The following is a 24,968-nucleotide window of genomic DNA, read 5'->3' on the forward strand; positions in this document are numbered from 1 at the left end:
GTTTGGTCACTTCTAACTTTATCTCTGATTGGTAGCATTGAATGAATGGGGCCAAGCCAAACGCCATCGAAGCGTCGCAGCGCGCTCCAGCGCCCACGCGCACGCACACAGACGACAGAGGGATGCACCAACAACTCCCAGTCAAGGCAACAACACATTTCAATATTGAAAATGAGTAGACTATTCCTTTAATAATGTATAACGCTTACAAACCCAGTGTCAAAGATTGACTCAATAGCTTTTACCAAACAAAAAGAAGTAAAAAGATCTGGAAAACAAACAAACTCAGTAAAACGCCAGTTTCGTTTTGTTGTATTGTAAACATAACAATGGAAAAATATAAATACTTTTCACGAATTAAACATTTCCAAAGAACTTAAAAAGATAAACCCTGCACAGACTTTAATAGTGAAACAAATGAATATCTAAAAAAGCTGTTGTTTTAACCTTCCTGCCCAAAGTCGTTTGTGAACTTCTTCAGCTTCTCCAGATCTTCCTCATTTACCGTAGGCTTAGTTTTCTCCAGAGAGCTGAGCATGTCCTCCTGTGAAAACACGACAGTAGATGTCAAATCTAACTCTGAGTTTCAAACACAACAACACTACATAATTTTACTATGATATGACATACTTACCAAACTAACAATCGGCTCTAGAAGTTTATCGCTGGCTATATCCACCCAGGTCATCTTTACAGCATTCGGATCGTTCGGAGAGCAGGGGCTCAACAGGTCGTCCACGACGACATCAGGGTTGTTCCACGCTTTCCCTCTGACCTTTTCAAATAAAAATGGGATGTGTTAAATAATCTCGGGAAGATTGTTTCAATCAAGTGTGATAAATGTGCATCAGTACCTTTTTAAAGTGGGTGGATGACTGAACTTTGCGAATGGGCTGCATGAGGGCGTCTCGGACTAAGATGCTGATGTCGGCGCCTGAATAGCCGTCGGTTTTCTTTCCCAATGTGATGAAATCGGCTTCCGTGAGGCTGTTGGGAGTGGAGCCGAGGTGGAGCTTGAACATAAATGAGCGAGCGTGTTCCTCGGGAAGAGGGATGTAGATGCGCTTTTCGAACCTGGGTGGTAAACGCAATGTTAAAAAGGAATAATCTACAAAGGTTCAAATATATGTTTGATTCAGGGTTCCCACACTTTAGTTAACTTCAAATTCAAGGACCTTTCAATGACTTTCCAGGTTCAATACCCTCAAATTCAAGGACTTAATGTGGGTACACATTTCAAGTGAGAGCAAGGTTACATTGTGTTACCTTTTAAGATACATTGTTACTGTTCCCTTTTGAGGGTACTCGCGCTGCGTCACTGCGGTGACGCTTTGTTGACGCCTCCAGGGGTAAGTGCGTCTTAATGTGTATATCAAATTCAACCAATTGTGAGGCTTAAAGACAAAGACAGGGTGACGCGGGAGCCAGGAAGTATATCGCTTTCTGAAATATTGCCAAAGACGGCTTACAGGGACGCAGGAAGTATGGCAAGGGAGACGCAGCGTCTCGTTCCCTTCTCAGGGAACAACAGTTACATTCATAACCCAAGTTTTTTTCATGTGTCAAACACAACTATGCCAAAAAGCATTTTGGTATGAATCAACATTCACATACAGAAGATATAAAAGCGAACAGTTTAGCACGTGTGCTTAAAAAGTCTAGAAATTTTATGATATTATCCTACACTACACAGGGAATAATATGCATTTTTTTCCCCAGAAAACTTCTTGCATAAAATAGATTCAAGCACTTTCAATGACCTGTATATATGTATGTATATACAAAAACTTCCCAGGGCTTGGAATTTTTTCCCCAGATTCACAAACGTTCAAGGATTTCAAGGACCCGTGGGAACCCTGTAGACTGAAAAGCCACACACCTTCTTCGGATGGCAGAATCCAGCGTCCAGGGGATGTTGGTCGCACCAAGAACCAGAATTCCCTCATTGTCGTTTCCTACACCTGAGAGATCCACAAACAAAACCCTGATTACACGTTGGATAAAACATAGCTAGGCGCAATGCTAATGCTAACATCTGCGTTGCTATTTATCATTAGGCAGTAAATGTAGTTTAAAAAAAGTTTTCACATCAAATCTCAGGATATTTTAGCTGCTATTTACCTTGCATCTGGACCAGAAACTCGGTCTTGATCCTGCGAGCTGCTTCGCTCTCATTTTCGCTTCTCGAGCCGCACATAGAGTCAATCTCATCAATGAATATGATGGAAGGCTTGTGTTCCCGTGCAAGACTGAACAAAGTCTTTACTAACCTGGAGATGACAGTAGATTTGTGTAATAAATAAACATGGAGCTTCTTGATAATCTTCCCTTATTAAATCATCTTAAAGGTGCAGTGTGTAAATTTTAGCGGCATCTAGTGGTGAGGTCGCGAATTGCAACCAATGGCTTAGTCCACTGCTCACCCCTCGCTTTTGAAACACATAGAGAAGCTACGGTAGTCGGCACCGGACAAACATGTCATCATTGGAGACAACGTAGTAAAAAAGTTTGTCTGTTAAGGGCTTCTGTAGAAAAATGGCGGCACAAAATGGCGACTTCCATGTAAGGAAACCCTCAGTGGATGTAGATAAAAACGTCTCATTCTAAGGTAATAAACACATAACGGTTCATTATGAAAGGTCTTTATACACCTCTTATAATATAGTTTTGTATATTATTTTGTATTTCTGTCAAGAGATCCTTCTAAAAATTACACACTGCACCTTTAATTCAAATCAATATGAATGGTATCATAATCTCATCTTACTTCTCGCTCTCTCCCAACCACTTGGACACCAGGTCTGATGATGAGATGGAGAAGAACGTGGAGTTGTTGGCCTCGGTAGCCACTGCTTTCGCCAGGTAGGACTTTCCGGTTCCTGGCGGTCCAAAGAGTAAAATCCCCCTCCAGGGAGTTCTTTTTCCTATGGGGATTCAATATGAGGGGTTTGTATTTGTTGGTAAATACACTTGTGCACATTTCAGTGATTTAACCAATCGTACCTGTGAACAGATGAGGGAATTTGATTGGCAGAATGACGGCCTCTTTAAGAGCCTCTTTGGCTCCCTCCAATCCAGCGACATCGTCCCACTTGATGTTGGGTTTTTCCATAACAATGGCACCTAACCAAATACAAATTATCTCTTGAGTAAAAAAAAAATCACTTATATTCTTTTGGTCTGTTTGTTTAATAAAATAAAGTTAAAGGAAAACACCACCGTTTTTCAATATTTTACTATGTTCTTACCTTAACTTAGACTAATTAATACATCCCTATCTTTTTCAATGCATGCACTTAATCTTTGCACAGCGCGTCGTGAATGTGTTAGCATTTAGCCTAGCGCCATTCATTCCTTAGGATCCAAACAGGGATGAATTTAGAAGCCACCAAACACTTCCATGTTTTCCCAATTTAAAGACTGTTACATGAGTAGTTACACGAGTAAGTATGGTGGCACAAAATAAGGGGGGTTGAAGTGCTGTAAACTAATGGCGCTTTTCCATTGCATAGCACCCCACGGTTTGGTCCAGTCTGGGTCAGTTTACTTTTGGGAGCTTTTCCATTAGGTGCAGTACGTAGTACCCGATACTTTTTTTCGTACCACCTCGGTTGGGGTTCCAAGCGACCCGAGCTGATACCAAACATGACGCGAAAACACTGTAGATCACTGATTGGTCTGAAAGAAACGTCACTATCAGCATCATTGCTAGAATGTATTAGCTTTACCTGTGCTAGGCTAGCTTGCGCTGTCTGGAGCAAACATGTTGTCATCTGTGCTCTGCTATAAGTTCCCAAACTCCCTTTTAGCGATGAAAAACATCCACATGTTGAGAATCAGCGACACCATAACAGTTTTTTCCAGACTTTCAGTTTGTGGCGGAACATTCGCGACGAGCACGTCAGCATTATGTGCTTAAATGCAACTTCAGTGAGGCTCAGCGGAGCGCCGTCAGCTGATGCCGCGGATGTTTGAACAGAAACTGTCATGTGAGACAGAGGTAGTGATAAACGCGATGTGCAAACATCTATTTGTGGTGGCCAATTTTAATTTTGTGGCGGACTGAGAAATAAATAAATGAATGGGAATGTAGAACAACGCTCTCCTCTCACTTGTATGATGTCACAGCCGTATGCAGCGCAAATATAATGACACGCCTAAAATCCCTCCCACTGCGAAGTGATACTAAACTCAATGGAAAAGCTAACCACGCCAAAGTGAGGTGAGCTGACCCGACCCAAACCAAACCAAACCGTGGGGCACCATGCAATGGAAAAGCGCCATAAGTGCTCTTCCGCCATACAATATAGTTCTAATTTTTTATCCGCTTAAAAACATATCACCACGTTTATTTTGTATTATCATATATGTTTATTTATTTTGCATACTTACTCGTGTAATTACTCTTGCAACAGTCTTCAAATTGGGAAAACATGGAAGTGCCTGGTGGCCTCCAAACTCATCCCTGCCCGGATCCCAAGGAATGAACGGCGCCAGGCCAAACGCCAACACACTCACGACGCGCCGCACAAAGACCAATACCACGCATTGAAAAAAGATAGGGATGTACCAATTCGTCCAAGTTGAAGTAAGAACATAGCAAACCATTCAAAAACGGTGGTGTTTTCCTTTAAAGAAGCAAAATTGGGTATAATTACCCCACTGGCAATTTATTTTTTATTCTTGTAATCATAAACCTCACTGCATTTATGCTGTAGTGCAAGTTGCTTCAGCTTAAAGTGTCTGCCAAACGCATTAATGCGTGAACTGCACAATGGGGAAAAAAAGCGGTAAAGGTCGAGATGGGGGGGTAAAGAAAAACTGTCGCTGGGAAAGCACAGAGATCTGCCTGTGCTTGATTTGAGGGCCTTGGGCAGAAGGTGTGTTTTTAGGGCTGCTTTGCTCCACGAGAGCTATTCGAAAGAATACAGACTAATCTCCTCTCACAGAGCCTTGTCATCAACAGTGCGTCAACAAGTCCGCACAGGGCTGCGCATAAAGACGAACACGCAAACACCCTGTGGCCCAATTCGAAGGCTGGATCAAGGGATAAAAGGATGCAGCCTCCGAAGTCAACAAAGCAAACTAAAATGAGAAGGCTTGCATTTTTCAAAGGTTACGTCCTCTGAAGGATCCAGCCTTTGAAGGATGCGTCCTTTGAAATATGTGTCTTCCGAATGTAAGTGCAGTACAGTTTTTAATTGAACTTTTTGGCACACTTTAATTTAATCATTAAAGGACAAGTTGGGTATTTTACACTTAAAGCCCTGTTTTCAGATTGTTTATGATGAAATAGAACAGTTTTGACTGAAATTTTGACATATGATGCTGTCCCAAGAATTTTCGTGTGTTTGTTGTATTACCCGCCACCTCTACAATGGCTGCATAGGTGCACTGAAACACCTTCCTAAAATGCATTAAACTTTCTTTTACAAAGACGTGAAACTCACCGAGTGGTCAGGGGTGTTCACTGATATGCTCACACAAAAATCGCTGCAAAAGATGCTTTCCAACAGCTGTTTTATCGTAGTTATTGTCCAACTCCATTGACTTGTATTAGATGTGCTGTGAGGTACGGTATTACTCCGTGCCGGAAACGTTGTTTGCATTCTTGCAAATGGCAAAGGTGGATTATCGCCACCAACTGGGCTGGAGTGTCTATTATTCAAGCTCTCAACGGAAGAATATACGGGTGTGAGGCGTTTGGAAAAATAGGTCCACAAGTTTACAACGAATGCTAAAACACCTGTTGGAAAGCACCTTTTGCAGCGATTTTTGCGTGAGCATATCAGTGAACACCCCTGACCACTCGGTGAGTTTCACATCTTTGTAAACGAAAGTCCAATGCATTCCAGGAAGGATTGCTCCAGTGCACCTCTACGGCCACTATAGAGGTGGGAGGCGATACAACAAAAACACGAAAACTCTCGGGCCAGCACCATATGTCCGAATCTCAGCCAAACCCGTTCTACTCCATCACAAACAATCCGAAAAAAGGGCTTCAAGTGTAAAATACCGAACTTTAACTGTGCATACTAGCTATAGCTGAAAAGTTAGGCCTACTACACTACTGTATTTTAATATTGGTCATTATGGTGGTGCTGTACTTGGTGTAAAAAGTTTGTGAACCACTACTTTAATGCAAATGTTATGAAATACAGACTTTTGATTGTAAATAAATAAATAAATAAATAATGTAACCTTGAAGTTGATTTTGGAATTTCTTTTTCTCTGCATCGCCCTCTTCGTTATCAGTCCTGTGAAGTAATAAATGTTATAAGACTGTCGTGTATTCGGTTTTTGTGATCTCATACTCGACTATTAGCGGTCTCTTACCCTTTATCATCAGATTGAGGAACCTTTACAGGTTTGGATGGTGGTGCGCTATCCTTCTTCTTCAGATATTGTTTCAGCTGTTCGGCCCGGTCAAGGTACTCCATACATTTCGCTCTGATGCTCTGCTTGGCCTTTTCCCCCTGAGCGTCATCTTTATGGGGAAACACAATGAAATCATAATATAATAATAAGATGTGAGGTTGTCTGTGAAATCCAGGTTACTTGGAGCTTTAAACTTTGATTTCATCTCAATCTTTGACATGACTTTACTCAGTTAATATTAAAGATATCAAGGTTTGATCACTTACACTTCACCACATGAAGAAAATACTGGATTGCATGTTGATAGAGGCGAAGAGCTTCCTCATAGTTTTTGGCTTTGTCCTCCTCTGAAGCTTTACTGGCCAAATCAATGGCTTTCTGTTGTGTAGAAGAGAGATAATAAAACAACATGGAGAGCTTGTCGGTGACAACATCTTACATATATATATATATTGTTAAAGTTTATGATAGGCCTAGAAATCTGTTAGACTGCTTATGTTATATAATATAACGTTATGTGTGCTGTGGTGTGATATAGTGTATGAATAACTTGTTTGACCAGTCTGAAGAATGTAAAGCAGACACGAGTAAAAAAGCGTTTTAATCCAGTAAAACTTTAAGAAACACATTAACAAAGAAAGTCCATCTTTGTGATACTATCAAATTAACGTGCCTAGATATAGATAGATAGATATTTATAATAAGCTACAATAGAAAGTACCGTAAAAAACAAACATGTTATATATTTATGAAAAGACGTACGTTGACGTACGCAAGAGTAAATAACTGCTAACACAACACAAACACACAACATTAAGTTTTTTGACATGACTAAAATCTTACCTGTAAATTAACGTTGGTCATTGTTGTCGAATAAATCTGTCGACACGTCTTAACTTACGTGTCTCTTAAAAATTAACTGATGGTTGGTTACTGCGTCGGCGGTAATGTTTCACATTTCCACATGTTTAAATTAATAACCGTTTAACGCGTTTAATAGACGGTTGAAAACGACACGGTTCAATTTGTGCGTCCTCTCGCACTTCCGCGCTCAGTGTTTACCGTGACGTCACGCATGTCACGTGTTGAACCCAGCCCTTTATGCGAGAACCGAGAAGCGGATGACACCAAAGCACCGCGAGAGCGAACCGACAAATCATACAATCGAATCGCTCTCGCGGTACTTTGATGTCATCCGCCTCTCGGTTCTTTGCTCGACGCATGAAATTCACGAACACACCTGTAGTTCACCTTTACTGCGACATAACTACGCAGCTGATCTCATAAATCGCGATAAAATGGTTCGTTTAAAATCAAAATGCAGTCCATTCAGTAAAGTAAGCACCATAATTATTTGAATTGAAATATTTGTGTAATAATCACAAAAAACATCTTATTTTAAGCTTATTTTTCATTTATTTAAGTATATGCAAAAGGACGTTTGCATCATTTCAAACATTTATTATTTTCACATATATACAGTTTATCACTTTTCACAAAAACAAAAGATAAGTTAAGAAAAAATATTTTAACTTTTAAATAAATATAGCAAGAGTCCATAGCAAGTGTAGTTGTTTGTAGTTTTATTTTCTTTAGAGAACTTATGACGCCAAAACCTTAACATGCTGTTAAATAAAATATGCTTGCAAACCAAAAACCACTCCAACATTACTCAACAGCATTGAACATAAACTATTTCTTTCTACAAAATATCTCCATCAAACTAAAAAAAAAAAAAAACTATATTGCATTTCAATATGACATCACATCATTCACAAAGGCCAAAGATAAAGCAATTCTGCTTTTCAGTGCATGTTTGTTGTCCATCTGAACTGAGAAGCTGCAAGCAAGCACCATTAAAACATCCGCTGTTATGAGACTGACAAGCTGTTACAGAGGTCTCCTTCACCTCTCTAGAGAGGCTGTAGTGCATTTATCTTTCATGAACTTACAATAAACATAGAGCTAAGAGCAAACACAACAGTCATCAACTGGCTCCATTTAGCATCGGCCGTCGAAGGATCCTAAGGATGCGCTCATTCTTCGTAAGATCTTCGGGTAGTTCATTATTCTGAATAGAGAAAGTAATACAATAAAATAAAAAATAATCAAATTATCAACATATTCTCATTATTTCATCCTCTGTAAATTAAATTAATTGTTGCATTTATCATATTTTAGTGTAACTAGTCGGGTATTTCCTTTTTTAGTGTTAAAGTCCCCCTGTAGTCGATAATTTTATCACTTAAAACTTATCTTTGAGCATCATAACAGAATATATAAAAGTTTTTCCTGTGACAGTAATTTATTCATGCTTAAAAACAGCTTGAATGTAACTCTACCCTTGCCTCATTTAGTACACACGGAGCTATGAATATGCAAATTAGTCCCCGCCTCTACTCAATCACACAGCTCGGACTAGGCTTGCCGCGATAGTCGGTGAAACGGTGATAACCGGTGCTTCAGCCTCTCACCGGTTATATCACTTGCCCACCGCGACACCGTCTTTCACCGTCGTTTTGATATTTTCGTGTAATTAAATCATTTAGTTTCGTTAGAGAGAGCAAACACTTACAACTGAATGTGTCTGTTGTCTGAATTCAGCGGGGCTGAACGCGCGTCACGTCACAGAGCAGCAGCAGGTGTCAGATTTCATTTATTTCTGTCAGAGTTTGCAAGGCGAGCTGACTGACCAGATGATGACAGAAGCCGCGTGATTTGCTCGTTTTTGTTATAATATACATATATGATGTTTAATATAAGCGAGATCGTTTTGTTGTTGTGTTTTTCATCAAGAAAAATATTAAACCCATCATTCAAGCAGCGCTTTTATGGAGAAGTAGCCGGTTGCTCTGCTTGCGGGACTGGCGGGTTCTGTGAGAATTACCTGCGCACATTGACTCAAGCACTTAAGTAACTTAAACCAGCTGTTGCAGTCACATTGCACGCAAATTCATAGGCGATTTAATGCAGCTTACGCAAGCGATGCATTTAAACAGTTGCGTAATTCAAAAGTGAAAGTAAAATGTGCACGTCTGCATGCGCATTTATAAGCCCCTCCCACTCGGTGATACCGGGATCACCGAGTTTGTGACGCGCTGATTAACCGGTGGGAAAATTCCGTCACCGCGGCAACCCTAGCTCGGACCATAGATATATATGTACACAGATGCTACATTCGACAGTTTCAGACACATAACTGCAAAGGCCACTCGTTCAACTGTGTTGATGTCAAGGCATATGGTCCTAAAATGTAATTGGCGCAACCTCAATATATATTTGGGAGCATTTGTGCGAGTGCAAATGATTGTAGCGGTGTGATGTGTTTTCATTTCTTTACGAAACCTTTGCATATAATGTGAAAAAATTAGCAAACATCTCATAGAGACCAATGAAACTTTACACCTATGACGCAGTTTCGTACTGTTTTAGGACACAAATAAATGAAGTTAATATTCAGAGCTGCTGTCAGAGTTCATGCGGATTTCTTTGTTCACTGAGAAATGCGATGGTTAAAGGCGGAGTCCACGATGTTTGAAAGCCAATGTTGATATTTGAAATCGGCTAAACAAACACGCCTCTACCCCAATAGAATCTGGACCTGCTGTTGATAGACCCGCCCCACACATACGCAACCCGGCAAGGATGTCGGTTAGTAGACATGCTCCTTACTGCTGATTGGCTATAAGTGTGTTTTGGTAGTCGGCCCGTCTCCTTTTCCAAAGCGTTTTTCAAACATTGTGGACTCCGCCTTTAAATACGTAATGAAGTTGACAGAAATATATTCCTCTTGTATAATAAAATAAATCTACTTTTATAAATAAAAATCAATGATTTAAAATTATTTTTATTTCTTAAATATTATAATCACCCTAAAAAGATTTGTATTTTCATTTTTAATTTAAACAAAGTTTAGTTATGAAGAACTTTGACTAAAAATAAAAATGCAATGTTTTGAAAATTAATTTGTTTTATTTTTATTTGATTATTTTAGAAAATATGAATTATTATATTTTATGAATTCAGTTAATAAATCATGCTGTTTGATAAGTGAAATGTAATAAACCATTAAAAAAATGAAAAGTGAAAATACAGAATCCACAAAAATTAGAAAAAAAGAGATTTGTAAAAATAATCTGTTGTTGGGGATGTTTTCATCCACTGCAAGGTTTTTTTTACTCTTAATTTGGCCACAACTTTCTCTCTGTTTTAGCAAATTGAATGATTTTTGGTGACAAATCTTATATTTACATATATTTTAAAGGTATTGCGGAGGATTTTCTTTTTCCGGGTGGATCATCAAGACTATTGGTCCTCCTAGTTGTCAATCAGGAGTGTTGCGCAATTGCATTTTTTTAAAAAGTGGAGAAGGCGGTTCTTTTCTAAAATTCGAGAAAATCCTCCGCTACACCTTTAAGAAAATGCTTTGAAATTTTTCAAAAACTCAACGATATACCTTGGGCAAATTTACTACCTTTCGTGTTGTTAGTGTATGAAAACATCCACTAAATTCAACGGCTATAAAAATGTTTTTATAGACGGGTTGCAAGTTTACAAACATTGCAGGGTGCGCGCGCATCCAGGAGGCAGAAAGCCAGTTAGTGACGTCGCCGTGCAACCCGTCTATAGCCGTTGATTTTAACTCTTTAATTGCCAAAGTTTATAAGTGGTGTCACTGATTTGGGGAAAAAACACACACAAAATGACTGATTTTCAATATAAAAAGTGATTGTAACCTGGATTTTTTAACCTTTTTCACAGTCTTGGGTATGTCAAAGATTGGTAAAAACATTGGCTTTGAAGCATTTTTAGTTTTTGTGTAGCATTTGGTAGTTTTGATTAGTACTGAGGTTGATTAACAGATTAATGTAAAATAAAATTTGGAAAAAATATTCATCTGATATATTTTTATAGCCGTTGAATTTAGTGGATGTTTTCATCCACTAACAACACGAAAGGTAGTAAATTTGAACAATGCACAAGGGTTAAAATAACATTACATGTTTTTATAGGGTCGCATGAATCTACACATTTTAAGCATAAAAGAGCTTGTTAAAAAATGGGCCAAGCACAAGTGTGTTGCAAATAATTTAAGATCAAGTTTTATTGTTCAAGCTTTTAATCTTCAGGATGATGAAGATTAATTTCGAGCCCTGATTGGTTACATGTTTGTGACATAGGAAACCAATGCGATTTCAAACCGCGGGAATGAGATGTCTTTGGAAAACTCAAATTTTATGTAGAAAATACTCAGCAGTTGTGTTGAATGGTTGCACACGGTTTGTCTTAAAACACCACATAGACATATAAACAACAATAAAAACTTGATTTTCACCAGAGGAGGACTTTAACCAAGCAACAAACTAACCTTGTTAGGTAAAGCTGGGTCGGCATTTGCCTTCAGCAAAAGTGCAACCGTTTTTGGATTCCCGCCCATAACGGCTGCATGAAGAGCTGTGGAACCGTTCTAGTTTGATCCAAAATACACACACACAAATACAAATATACACAGATAATAAGTAAGGGATAATAACATGCTAAAACTTACAAAAATGCTATCTGTCATGTCATTCAAAAAGTATTTCTGTTATAAAGCAGGGGTGAAATCAAAATTTGACTCTGAATCAAGTCTGAAACATCTACAATATGCAAAATAAGTAGTGTGTTTGAAATATATCTACTTTGGTAAGCCTTCTTAGGCCTGCTTTTCAACTAAGACCACACAACATCATCAAATGAATATTCATAATTCAAGCTGATAGGTTTATAGTATACAAAGCATGTCAGATAATGTGTTTTTATACCTTCAGTATGCCAAGAGATGGGGAGAACTTGAGGAGCTCTTCAATTACGTTACCATATCCTTTATGCGCAGCCTTGAACAGAGCCGTGGAGCCATCCTTCAGTCAGAAACACAACCCGAAACAGCAATGAGAGACACGGACATCAAAGAATGAATTACTAATTGGTCAAATATTTTATGCAGTTTTAATGAGCTGCTTTTCCACCTGGCTGAACATGCTAAACCAAGTACAGATACAAAGCTAAAGCGAGTGAAAACCAGATCAGATGACCCAGGTAAGTCCTATACACACACCTTTCTATTTGCATCACGGTCCGCACCTCGCAGAAGCAGAACTTTAACCACTTCGTCGTGACCCATCTGAGCTGCCATCCAGAGCGGAGCTGTACCATCCTGACCCAAAAACAGAAGATCTGTTATTTCTATTGGATAGTGCAAATGATCACATTTGACGTCTAGATGTTGAAAAATCACCTCTCGTGGTTGATTGACTTTAGCCCCAGATGACAAAAGCTGGCGTATTACTGTCACATGACCTTCCTGCGAGGCCAAAAATAAAGGCGTGGCACCATCCTGCAAAGACCAATTGTTTGATAAACAGCAATATTTGATGATTATACAGCGATGAGAGAAATATTTTTAAACAAAAAATTACGCACTTCTTCTTAAAATGTCTATATCAACTTCTCTAAGAAACATGTCTGGTTCTGATTCAAACACGAATGTATCTGAATCAGCAGTAACCTTAGAAGAGCTGGCACAAATGTGCTTCTCACTGGCAGCTACAGCTTTTAAAGAGCAACATTACTGCAGGCTCAAAAGGGGAAGTGGTGTCGACTAACATTTAGCTGGTCGTGGACATTCGCACCGTTCTTCAGAAGAGTCTCGACCACTTTGGTGCGACCGTACTGACAGGCGGCAGATAGAGCGGTACCACCGTCCTGTGCCAGAAAAAAAGAAGGACAAACTTTTAAACAACAACAACAACAATAAGCAAAATCTCTTGAATTTCAATTGTAGATTTTGGTGTTAAAGCACATTAAAGAAGATACATACAAGATTATGTATTTCTAAGGAGATACATTTGAGGAGACTTATGCAACGTACACACCAAACTAGTGCTGCCTCACGATTAGTCGTGAATAATAGTTTGCAGAATAAAAGTTTGTTTACATAATATGTGTGTCCTGTGTATAATAATTATGTATAAACACACACACACACACACACACACACACACATTCTGGTTTCCATGTTTTGTGGGGACATTCCATAGACATAATGCATTTTATACCGTACAAACTGTATATTCTATTCCCCTAACCTACCCCATCCCTAACCCCAACCATCACACAAAACTTTCTGCTACTTCACATTTTCAATAAACATCATTCTGTTTGATTTATAAGGATGTTTCCTCATGGGGACATCAAAATGTCCCCACAAGGTCACAAAAACACTGGTATTCCTATCTTTATGGGGACAATTGGTCCCCACAACGTGATAATTACCAGGTACACACACAAACACACACACACACACACACACACACACACACACACACACGTATATAATTAAGAAACATTTGCTTATGTGTATTTATATATAAATAATTATTATAAACAGTACAAACACATATATTATGTAAACAAAAACTTTTATTCTGCAAACGATTATTCACGACTAATCGTGAGGCAGCACTACACCAAAACGTGGGGCATCGCGTTACTGGCTCTAGATTACTTGCGCGATTTAACTTCGTGTCATGTGAATTTTTTGCCCGAGTTGAATATTTTCAACTTGGGCGAAGACGCGTTTGAGGCGAATAGTGCATGTTTTCACGGCAAACGCGCAGCCCATATCGCGTCATTCGCATCGCCCCGCGTAAGGACGCGTCTGATCGCTTCTTTGCCTTGACATTGTATGTAATCTACTCGCGCAAATCGTTCGCATTTGGTGTGTATGTCCCATTAAAGTTAAAAGTTGAAATCGAAATGAAAAACTTTTTTTTTGGAATATTGTGGTATTTTGTTCACAAATGACTTAACTGTGTGCTTCATTATTGTATAAAAAATTCTGGTACCCTCATGATCTTTAATCAAAAACACAAATCTCCTCCCCTCCTTGAAACGATCTCTCTTTATTTCCGGTCACAAGGTATGGCAGGTGGGTGGGGTCCGGAAAAAGATAGCAGCGATTAAGTGTGTTCGACTTCATGCGGCGCTGCGCATACCAATAGGCGGCTGACTTGAAGCAGTGCATGCCGACCGAAATTTATCCGACTTAAGCTGGCGCTGAAGGCATGTGTCGTATGGTATCAATGTACCGCGAAAGCGGCTGCACGGAGTTCTGATGATGACACAGCTCTTTGTGACAGGTCGTCTCACTGATGATAACGATCATGTTTAATCCAACCTTCGGTTCCACTAATAAACATTAAAAATGTATGTTTTTATAACAAGTAAAACTCGTTAATATACCTGAATATGTCACATTGTGCCTTGTAAAAAGGCAAAAAAAATTTCTATTTGTATTTTAATAATCTAGGCTTATGTTTCCTGTTTTTTTTTCCGGGTATACAGTATAAACAGCAACTAAAATATTCAATATAAAGGTGTTCTAGTTGCAACTTTTATTTAAAGTTTTGTTTTTTGACAAATTCACTATCTAATTGATTTCATTCGTGATTATAAAAAGAAAACCCCGCGCCCACATCACTACGGCAAGCAGCAAATGTTTCTGACTTGATGGCTCCTTTTTCAGCTCTTCCCTCGTCTGCAAGCGGCAAACCTCACTGATCGGTCTGCACAGTGCCGCATGAACTCGAACACACCTTTTAGCAAGTAGCAACAACTTGAAATGATCCAATCAGTTCTCGACAGAAGAATTAAAGCTTTTTTGTACTTCAGAGGCCTTTTCTCGGATATACGTCACGACGGGAAAAATAAGACAATCGCTATTTCCATTTCATAGTGACTTTAAAGGTGTAGCGGAGGATTTTCTCGTATTTTAGAAAAGAACCGCCTTCTCCACTTTTTAAATGCAATTGCGCAACACTCCTGATTGACAACTAGGAGGAGCAATAGTCTTGATGATCCACCCGGAAAAAGAAAATCCTCCGCAATACCTTTAAGGTCTCCATGTGCTCTTCCTCCAATCTCATTCCTCTTTAAAGCAAACGGTTAAGATACCTTTGTCCGAAACTCGGTGGAAGCTCCAAATTCAAACAGGAGCTTGACTATTTCATTATGGCCCTGTTGTGAAGCGAAGAAGAGGGAAGTGGAACCTGTCTGGAAAACACACATCCGAAGAGTACAATTTCAACAACTTGTACTAAATATCACAAGCTGTCACTCTTTATATATTTAGGTCAGACAGAAATAACTTTCGGCACAGCCTCCTGCTAAACAGCAAGAACAGGCGCCAACAGAAATGCCAGTGAGATTCTGATTGGTCAGTCGTGGCATATTATATATAATGACATTAAACTCTCTCTTGTATCACTTTGTGGTATCTTTCATCCCACATAATAAAATAACTTCGACTCAAATGAATACTTTATGCCCGTTTATTTATTTATGTGGTAAGTAGCTAGGATAATGTACAGTTACTGTAGCTGGTCATCATAAACCTCTCAGGGCGATACAGTAATGAAAGGCTGATTATAATCTAATCCAATCATATTGCAACATAATATAATGCACACAATAAAGTAGATAATACATATATAGGCGAACCCAGATACACAAAGTATTCGTACCTCTCTCTGTAGGTTAATATCTGCACCTTGCATAATGAGCTCACGGACACACTCATAATGCCCACCATAGGATGCCACCATTAAAGCTGTGGTCCCATACTGCCAAAACACACCAATGATAAGTCTATGGGACAAAATGACCTCACAAGACAAAGGTGACGGCATTATTTCGTATTTGCATTATATTGCACAGCTGTTTGTATATAACAGATATACGTACACAATCTTTACAGTCCACATCCACTCGGCCACTGTTCAACAACAGCTGAAGCAAGGCCAAGTTTCCTTGCCTGGCTGCCCAAAACACGGCATTGGCAAGCGGGGTCTCCTTCTGTCCAACACATAAACAGACACACAGACAGTCACAAACAAACATAAACAGACCCAGACACATACAATTTATGTCAGATTCAACTATGCAGAAATGTATTTACTCATGGCAGCATTATTATTAAATAATTATGTATAGGAAAATTCTGTCTGTCTGTCAAAATTGTAGAAAGTGCTAGCCTATAAAATAAATATGAATAAAAACATTTGCTATAAATTTAGAGAGGTGAATCAATAAGTTACTTAAAGCGCTATTTCGGCATAAACTATGTTTAATGGTGATATTTTGGAAGGGCGGGATAGGCGGACACACGGTCGGTCAAACCTGCGTAAACCAATTGAACTATGACATCATAGTACCGCGAGAGCGATTCGAGTGCAGACTGCTCTGTACACCCTTGATTCTCTCTCGCGGTATTTGAATGTCAAACGATGATCTGTTTGCGCAGCGCTGCATGAAGTCAAAGACAGCACAGAAAGAGCCATAAACACACGACTGAAAGAAACGACGGAAATGCGCTTTTAAAAACAATTCGTTAATTAATTCCATGTTTATTCTGATCCATGTTAATGTTTTATTTAGCAGTGTTTTTGTATTATTGTCAGTATCCGTATGTTTACCAGTATCCGTATGTTTACCTTGAAAGACATCCTAGGAAATTCAGTCGAGCTTCATCTTGCTGGATTGCGCTGTCTGCTTTATGATGTTCGTTCATCCACAATGCGGCTTTGTGTCAGGACGAGGTTCCGAATAAATGGATATACGGTAACCGCAACGAGCGGTAAACGGCACGAGCCAGATGATCCAGCAGCTTTTGCATCAACAGCGAATTCTCTCTCGCTCTCTCTCTCTCTCTCTCTCTCTCTCTCTCTCTCTCTCTCTCTCTCTCTCTCTCTCTGTCTCTCTCTCTCTCTCTTTCATATTAGCTATAAAGGTTCAGGCTTCAGGGGTAGGCTACTTAGATTTTTTTTAAATACCAAAGACTACAAATAATGTAAATAAAACGTATCGTGACCATTGCACTGCTAACACAATGCTTTACCAATGACAATCCAAAAATCATATCTGAGGTAAATTTGATACTTGCCATGAAAGAGCAATTATTTACCTCCCATTATTTGACGTACATAGACAGTTGTGGATGAAATTTAATAACAGGTGTAAATTATGACCTCAGGTGCTAATGTTCACGTGGTGCATTTAAAAAACGCACAGTGAAACAACATGAATCAGCAGTCTATCACTAACATTACCTTCATAATAAAGGCTTTAGTGTGGATGGACTATACTTTATGGATATGGTGTGTCTACTAGTACATTCATTATATTCAAAACAAGCATTTGAACACTGCTGACTCATTGTAGAATGAAATATTGACCGTCCTAATTTTGCAAAGTAAGCCATGTTCCTAAACTTTAGTTAATCCGAGAACAATACTGTAGACAATTTAATAACCAGATTAAAAACATGATAAAAATATGGACCAGGGACTGAAAACTGCAGCTCAATTGGTAGAGTATTGGATTAGTAGCACAAAAGTTGTGGTTTAATTCTCTGCAAACACATGCACATACTGTGCCATTCAACCGAATTGGTGCCAATTCGGTCATCGGGACATTAAAAGTATAGAAATAGACTCTCTAGAATAAATATTAGTATTAAAGCGTAACTAAACCCTAAACCAACTTTTTTTAGTTAATGATCTGTAAGAATAGGGCTTTATTAGTGCTGTTCATTGATTTCAGTAAGTTTTTTGACATTTGGATATAAAGTGTTTCAATACTACAATATATCAGGTTGAACGGTGGCTACTGCAGTTGAATTTTTCTATTGGATGTTGGGTCCAAAAAATGACTCGTGACGTAAGCAGGTTTAAGATCACCACGCCCTTGTTACGATCTCACCACACACTTAGTTCGTCCCCTCTATCTCCGTTGGGATCTGCCCACTTTTCTTGCATTTTTCAAATATTGCCAGTGGGTGGAGTCAGGCTCTGACCAGGGGTTTAGTTACGCTTTAAGCAAAGTGTCCTGCATATTAATCTAACACCAAATTTAAACTATATAATTTAAAACATTAATGAAAACTACATAGAAAAACAGATTTTTTTTATAATTTACTTTAAAATATAGACGGTTTCATCGGACGCACGTGCGGTGACGCGATACACGTCTGGTTCGAACTTTACTTCCGGTTTCAGTTTTTTTAATGGTCTGACTAATTGCTAAACCGAACTCTTCAACAATACGCACAACCGGCGCAACGTCATAGAATGTCTCTGAACAGGTTCATGCCCACTTTTGGGGAAAAACAAACTAGACTTCCCATTGACTTCCATACAAAATAGCGGAACAAAGCAACGTTCGTACACACCCGGCAGGCGTAAATAACTTAAGCAATCACTTAGATTAAAAATGTTGAGTAATTATCTTTCCACCCTGCCTGCCATAGAGCGCGAAAGATACATTAACACATTTAATTTGGTCAATATAAAAACATGTCCTTTCATTCTCACAGCGTCAAATTTGTGTAACAACGCTCCCTATTGGCCAGAGGTGTCTTACTCAGACATTTACTCGTACCTCATCGAGTCAACAGGGAAGCCAGTGAATGATTTTCCTTCGTATTTGAAAGTTACTTCGTATTTATATATTATGTCTTTATATTTAGAGTACCCAGTCCACTTTTCCGTCCAGCCATACAACTACTAGCATTAATGATATTTCCAGTAATCACTGGATGACGTTGTTACACAAATTTGACGCTGTGAGAGTGAAAAGGACATGTTTTTATATAAAATGTGTTAATGTATGTTTCGCGCTCTATGGCAGGCAGGGTGGACAGATAATTACTCGACTAGTTTAATCTGAGTGATTTCATAAGTTATTTACGCCTGCCGGCTGCGCACGAACGTTGCTTTGTTCCGCTATTTTGTATGGAAGTCTATGAGAAGTCTAGTTTGTTTTCCCCCAAAAAGAGGCGGTGACAATTTACAGTCAAATTCCCGGATGTTCCCGTAGTCCATATGCCTGTCGAAAATAACTAAATGTTTTGGTTTCCAATGTAATCTACATGTTGTTTATTTTTCTTGTTATATAAATAAAGAAAGTTTAAAGTACTTTGTTGTTATTTATTCTTAGCGGAATTTACCGGAAGTTCCGTGTTGACCACGAAAGCCACTTGTTTATGTTGTTACTGCTGAAACCATCTATAGAGCATAACATTTTTTCAGATATCTTTATTTTTTGCATTTTTGTGTGGGTCCATATCCCATCTTTGCTGTTTATATTTTTTAGCATTAAAAAAGACATACTATTTTAGATAAAATGCAAATTTTATATCTAGGAATATTCCACAAGTCACATTTTCAAGAGGAAGGTACATCATCTGGATTTTCTGAAGGCCATGTGAAGATCAAAAATTACTTTTCTCATTTTCTTTTCTGTGTATTTTATGATATTGATGCTATGACTGTGAATGTCAATCTTAATGTTCAATACCTATATTATTTCTTTGAGGTTATCGGTTTATTTTAAAATAAAATTATTGGTAAATCACTAGAATTTGCACAGTGTCTTCATGCTATCAGCACATTTTCAATGCATATACATTTTAAGAGCACCTATTGTCCGATTCACATTTTTACATTTCCTTTGGTCTGTAAGTGTGTATTAGTACATGTTAACGATATGCAAAAGCTACAAACCCCAAACGATGATGTGAGATATCATCTCCAACGTAAATCTGTTTTCTTGGACTACAACAAACACACGGATTGTAGGCAACAGTTTACTTCCTGGGATTGGTGATGTAAACAAGACCGACATTATCATAATTCCTCCCGCTTCGAAATCAGCCATAAGTTAACTCCTGTTAGCATTGCGAGCGAATCTTTTAAACATGGTAAGGAGCGTCACAAGGTATTCAGACCAATCACAAGGTACAGATTAGCTGGCCAATCAGGGACACAGAGCTTTTCAAATCAATGAGTTTTGTACCAAATTCGAGCGTTTCAGGAAGAGAGGGAAATCTGGAGCTACAAAAATGTACTGTATGTGGAAAATAATGTGTTTTTTACCATAAACCACGCAAACACATTGTATTATACCAAATACACAAAATAACATTGTTTTTAAGCAATAAAATAGCTGCACTTTAATGTTTTTGCTAAATCTATGCTAAAAACTCAGTCCTGTTACTAAAATGCCTCCATCCTTCATTAAGAAACCTAAAAAAATAATCTAGCCACCTGAGATTGACCAATAATCATTTTAAAAAGTAAAATATGGTGGAATGGCCCTTCTGATAAAATGTATACTTTGAAAGGCCAAATGCAAAAACTTAAACGCTAGGTCATAAAAATCAGGTTTATTGTGAAATATTAAGAAACAACAAAGTTTTTTTTAGAAGTGCTGGATGCAATATAGGATTATGTTAAATCTTGTTAATTATGGCTTTCCTCTCTCGGGATGACATAGTGTAACAGGTGTGGACACACCTATGTGATGGTGTATATAATGCAAAATGCATCTTGCAGTTTGAAGTGCACATTACTTGAAACAACCACCTATCCCCATTCTGCAGAGCTTTTAGTTTGGTAAGTTCACTGTTTCTTTTGGATTTGGGGTAACTATTATAAACAACTTCAGTATATCAAGCATATTATCTTTTATCTTTTACAATGCTAGGAATTTGTTTTATAATATACATGTCAAAAAACTTTCTTAATTTTGAATCTAAATTTACCTAAATTGTGCTTTAAGAAAAAAGTTTCAGATACCTAAAGTTTCTGTTCATGCCCAAAGTCATGTTTGAAGCACATCGACTGGCGCTGTTCGTGCTCCTCATGTGGGAACCTCTGCAAGTGGCGTCAGATTCAGAAGAAGAGGTCGTCTCGGACTGGATGCTCTGGAAGAAACATAATGAAGTGTCGTATGATGAGAAGGTAAGATGCAGACCATTTCTTTATACAGTACGTGCTATAGTAACTCATCAAGTGGCATTTTTGTTGTCTTAACTTTAGAGCGATGACAATCAGAGAAGAGCCATCTGGGAAACCCACTTGGGAATGATTGAGAGAAACAATGAAGATTTCCGCATTGGACGGTCATCGTTTAGCATGGCGATGAACAAATATGGGGACCTTGTGAGTAAACCAATAGGTTCATACAGAACTAAAGACAACATTATAAATGTTAAAATGTGGGTAAATATATATATATTAGAAAATTAAATACAGAAAGTGTGTTTTAGCTACATAATATGAGTTTTATTGATTTCCTATAATATAGTCAGATTTATATGAAATATTGTTTAAAATTTGTATGTATATAATAAATTAATTTAGATGTTTTAATAAAGTGCATATTGTACTGTAGATTCTACTGTATAGTATTAAGTGTGTCCAAGTTCAATATGTCCTTTAAACTTATTTCTTATCCCGTTTTCCATCTTCTTTATTTCTTTATTTAATCTGCAGACCCAGGTGGAGTATAAACGTTTACTGGGCGCCACTATAAATGGGCAGGTAAATAGAAAAGGAAAGGTTGAATCTGCTCAGACGCTTCGTGCAAATGCTAAGAGACTGGGATTGACTCATGTGGACTACAGAGCGCTGGGATATGTAACAGAAGTTAAAGACCAGGTGGGTTTCATATTAATATTGCAGTTTAATCCTGAATGTATAAAGCCGTCCTTTCCCTTATCTATGTTATCTGAAAGTGACTTATAGTGCAATTAAATTATACAATCAGATGCACGATATATGTACGTTCCAGGACTCGAACCCATGATATTGTTGTTGCTAGCGTCGTGCTTGTTTTATATCTCTGAATACCAATAAATGCAAATATGGCATATGTCAAAAGTTAAATTAAGCGGATTAAGATGTGAAACAGATTGATGTGTTATCTTTACTCAGGGATACTGTGGGTCATGCTGGGCTTTCAGCACTACGGGTGCTATTGAAGGACAAATGTTTAAGAGAACGGGCCGGTTAGTGTCTCTGAGCGAACAAAATCTGATGGACTGTTCCAGGTCTTACGGCACGTACGGTTGCAATGGAGCTTGGATGGCAAACGCATATAATTATGTGGTCAAAAACGGACTGCAGAGCTCTGACACTTACCCATATACATCAGTGGTGAGTGATCAGTTAAATAAATATAGGTGCAAAACATAGGCTGGAAATGTATCTTGAGTACTGGATTACTTTAAAGCTTTCGGCTTAGTATTGATTTTTATTGATTATAAAGTAAATTGATCTAAATGTACTTTTCGAACGATGATTTAATGATCAGCTCACATTTATATATTTCTTAGGATACCCAGCCATGTTTCTATGACAGCAATTTGGCTGTCGCCAGAATCAGTGACTATAGGTTCACCCCAGCCGGAGATGAGCAGGCATTGGCTGACGCCGTGGCAACGGTCGGTCCAATCACTGTTGCCATAGATGCTGACAACCCAAGCTTCCTATTCTACAGCTCAGGTAAGAACATCTATCTATCTATCTATCTATCTATCTATCTATCTATCTATCTATCTATCTATCTATCTATCTATCTATCTATCTATCTATCTATCTATCTATCTATCTATCTATCTATCTATCTATCTATCTCTCTGTCTGTCTATATCTATCTATCTATCTATCTATCTATCTATCTATCTATCTATCTATCTATCTATCTATCTATCTATCTATCTATCTATCTATCTATCTATGTCTATGTCTATGTCTATGTCTGTCTGTCTGTCTATCTATCTATCTATCTATCTATCTATCTATCTATGGCTGTCGAGCTATATCTAAATCTATATCTATATCTATATCTAAATCTATCTATCTATCTATCTATCTATCTATCTATCTATCTATCTATCTATCTATCTATCTATCTCTGTCTGTCTATCTATCTATCTATATATCTATATCTATATCTATATCTATCTGTCTGTCTATCTATCTCTGTCTATCTATCTATCTATCTATCTATCTATCTATCTATCTATCTATCTATCTATCTATCTATCTATCTATCTATCTATCTCTGTCTATCTATATCTATATCTATCTGTCTGTCTATCTGTCTGTCTGTCTGTCTGTCTGTCTGTCTGTCTGTCTGTCTGTCTGTCTATCTATCTCTGTCTGTCTGTCTATCTATATCTATATCTATATCTATCTGTCTGTCTGTCTGTCTGTCTGTCTGTCTGTCTGTCTATCTATCTATCTATCTATCTATCTATCTATCTATCTATCTATCTATCTATCTATCTATCTCTGTCTATCTATATCTATATCTATCTGTCTATCTGTCTGTCTATATCTATATCTCTATCTATCTGTCTGTCTGTCTGTCTGTCTGTCTGTCTATCTATCTATCTATATCTATATCTATCTGTCTGTCTGTATCTATCTATCTGTCTGTCTGTCTGTCTGTCTGTCTGTCTGTCTATCTATCTATCTATCTATCTATCTATCTATCTATCTATCTATCTATCTATCTATCTATCTATCTATCTATCTATCTATGCCTGTCTATCTATATCTATATCTATATCTATATCTATATCTATATCTATCTATATCTATATCTATATCTATATCTATATCTATATCTATATCTATCTATCTATCTATCTATCTATCTATCTATCTATCTATCTATCTATCTATCTATCTCTGTCTGTCTGTCTGTCTGTCTGTCTATATCTATATCTATATCTATATCTATATCTATATCTATCTATCAACAGGGATCTACAAGGAGAAGAACTGTAACCCTAACAACCTCAACCACGCTGTTCTTCTGGTTGGTTATGGCTCAGAGGGGGGCAAAGATTACTGGATTATCAAAAACAGCTGGGAAACTGTCTTTGTTTAATGAATGATACATAATTCAAGCATTTATTTCAATCTATTTATCGCAACATAGTACAGATAGTTGACTTTGGCCTTTCTTGTTTCACTCAGCTGGGGAACAGAATGGGGAGAAGGTGGATACATGCGAATGCTCCGGAATGGAAGAAACAGCTGCGGCATTGCCAGCTATGCCCTCTATCCCATTGTGTGAGAGGAACGAAAAATTTCCTAATAAATACAAACAAAATCCCTTGTGTCCGTAATCAGTTAATTTACAATCCTGGTGATTTGAAGGCACTTGCTAGATCTGTTTGCATCAGTCCATGCATTTCCTGAGAATCAAATCCAGGCAAACAGTGAGTCTCATTCACTAAGCATGCATGCAAATTTATGCATGAGATGTGCATACAGATGATTCAACAAAAACTTTGGTATCAAAATGTCTTCTAAATGTACAAAAAAATGCAGGAACAACAAATAACACACATACGCAATAATCACGTACTAGGCTATAATTATAATGCACATAGTAATATTTTCTATATTATATATTGTTATATATACATTATCCATATTATTATTTAGAGGATTTTGTACATTATTATAGCCCCTACTTATTTTTTCTACACATATAAAGAGGAGGCATGCACGTAATGACAAATCTTCACGCTTTCCTTCCTTTAAATCTCTATATATGAAAGCGTCTGCTTACTGTAATGCCAAATGTAAACGTCATGTAAATGTAATGAGAAGTCCAAACGTCAATCACTTGATCTCATGTCTGTTTTATTTTAGATACAGATGCGCGTCTCTGTCTGTCATATTAATAAA

The 24,968-nt window shown here is 37.9% G+C and overlaps 3 protein-coding genes across 3 annotated transcripts; 1 reads left to right on the forward strand and 2 right to left on the reverse strand.

Moving 5' to 3' along the window:
* Positions 1–295: 295 nt before the first annotated feature.
* Positions 296–7,429, reverse strand: LOC129454321 (vacuolar protein sorting-associated protein 4B). The gene is made up of 11 exons (XM_055218803.2): positions 7,222–7,429; positions 6,645–6,756; positions 6,337–6,487; positions 6,202–6,257; positions 3,004–3,123; positions 2,768–2,924; positions 2,122–2,270; positions 1,880–1,961; positions 855–1,074; positions 635–775; positions 296–544 (listed from the first exon to the last, which is right to left on the reverse strand). The coding sequence occupies exons 1-11, from the start codon at positions 7,240–7,242 to the stop codon at positions 443–445; spliced, it is 1,311 nt and encodes a 436-aa protein (XP_055074778.1). The 5' UTR covers positions 7,243–7,429; the 3' UTR covers positions 296–442.
* Positions 7,430–8,042: 613 nt separating this feature from the next.
* ankrd29 (ankyrin repeat domain 29) lies at positions 8,043–17,122 on the reverse strand. Its single transcript, XM_055218807.2, has 10 exons — positions 16,911–17,122; positions 16,162–16,272; positions 15,942–16,040; positions 15,373–15,471; positions 13,024–13,122; positions 12,656–12,754; positions 12,476–12,574; positions 12,183–12,278; positions 11,747–11,845; positions 8,043–8,449 (listed from the first exon to the last, which is right to left on the reverse strand). Exons 1-10 carry the CDS (start codon positions 16,920–16,922, stop codon positions 8,366–8,368), a joined length of 897 nt encoding a protein of 298 aa, XP_055074782.2. The 5' UTR covers positions 16,923–17,122; the 3' UTR covers positions 8,043–8,365.
* A 3,537-nt stretch (positions 17,123–20,659) lies between these two features.
* On the forward strand, positions 20,660–24,367 carry cts12 (cathepsin 12). Its single transcript, XM_073862026.1, has 8 exons — positions 20,660–20,870; positions 21,079–21,218; positions 21,297–21,419; positions 21,753–21,917; positions 22,194–22,415; positions 22,595–22,763; positions 24,032–24,134; positions 24,246–24,367. Exons 2-8 carry the CDS (start codon positions 21,081–21,083, stop codon positions 24,346–24,348), a joined length of 1,023 nt encoding a protein of 340 aa, XP_073718127.1. The 5' UTR covers positions 20,660–20,870; positions 21,079–21,080; the 3' UTR covers positions 24,349–24,367.
* Positions 24,368–24,968: the final 601 nt, after the last annotated feature.

Source organism: Misgurnus anguillicaudatus, chromosome 23 (genome assembly GCF_027580225.2).
Source record: "Misgurnus anguillicaudatus chromosome 23, ASM2758022v2, whole genome shotgun sequence".
Classification (NCBI taxonomy): domain Eukaryota; kingdom Metazoa; phylum Chordata; class Actinopteri; order Cypriniformes; family Cobitidae; genus Misgurnus; species Misgurnus anguillicaudatus.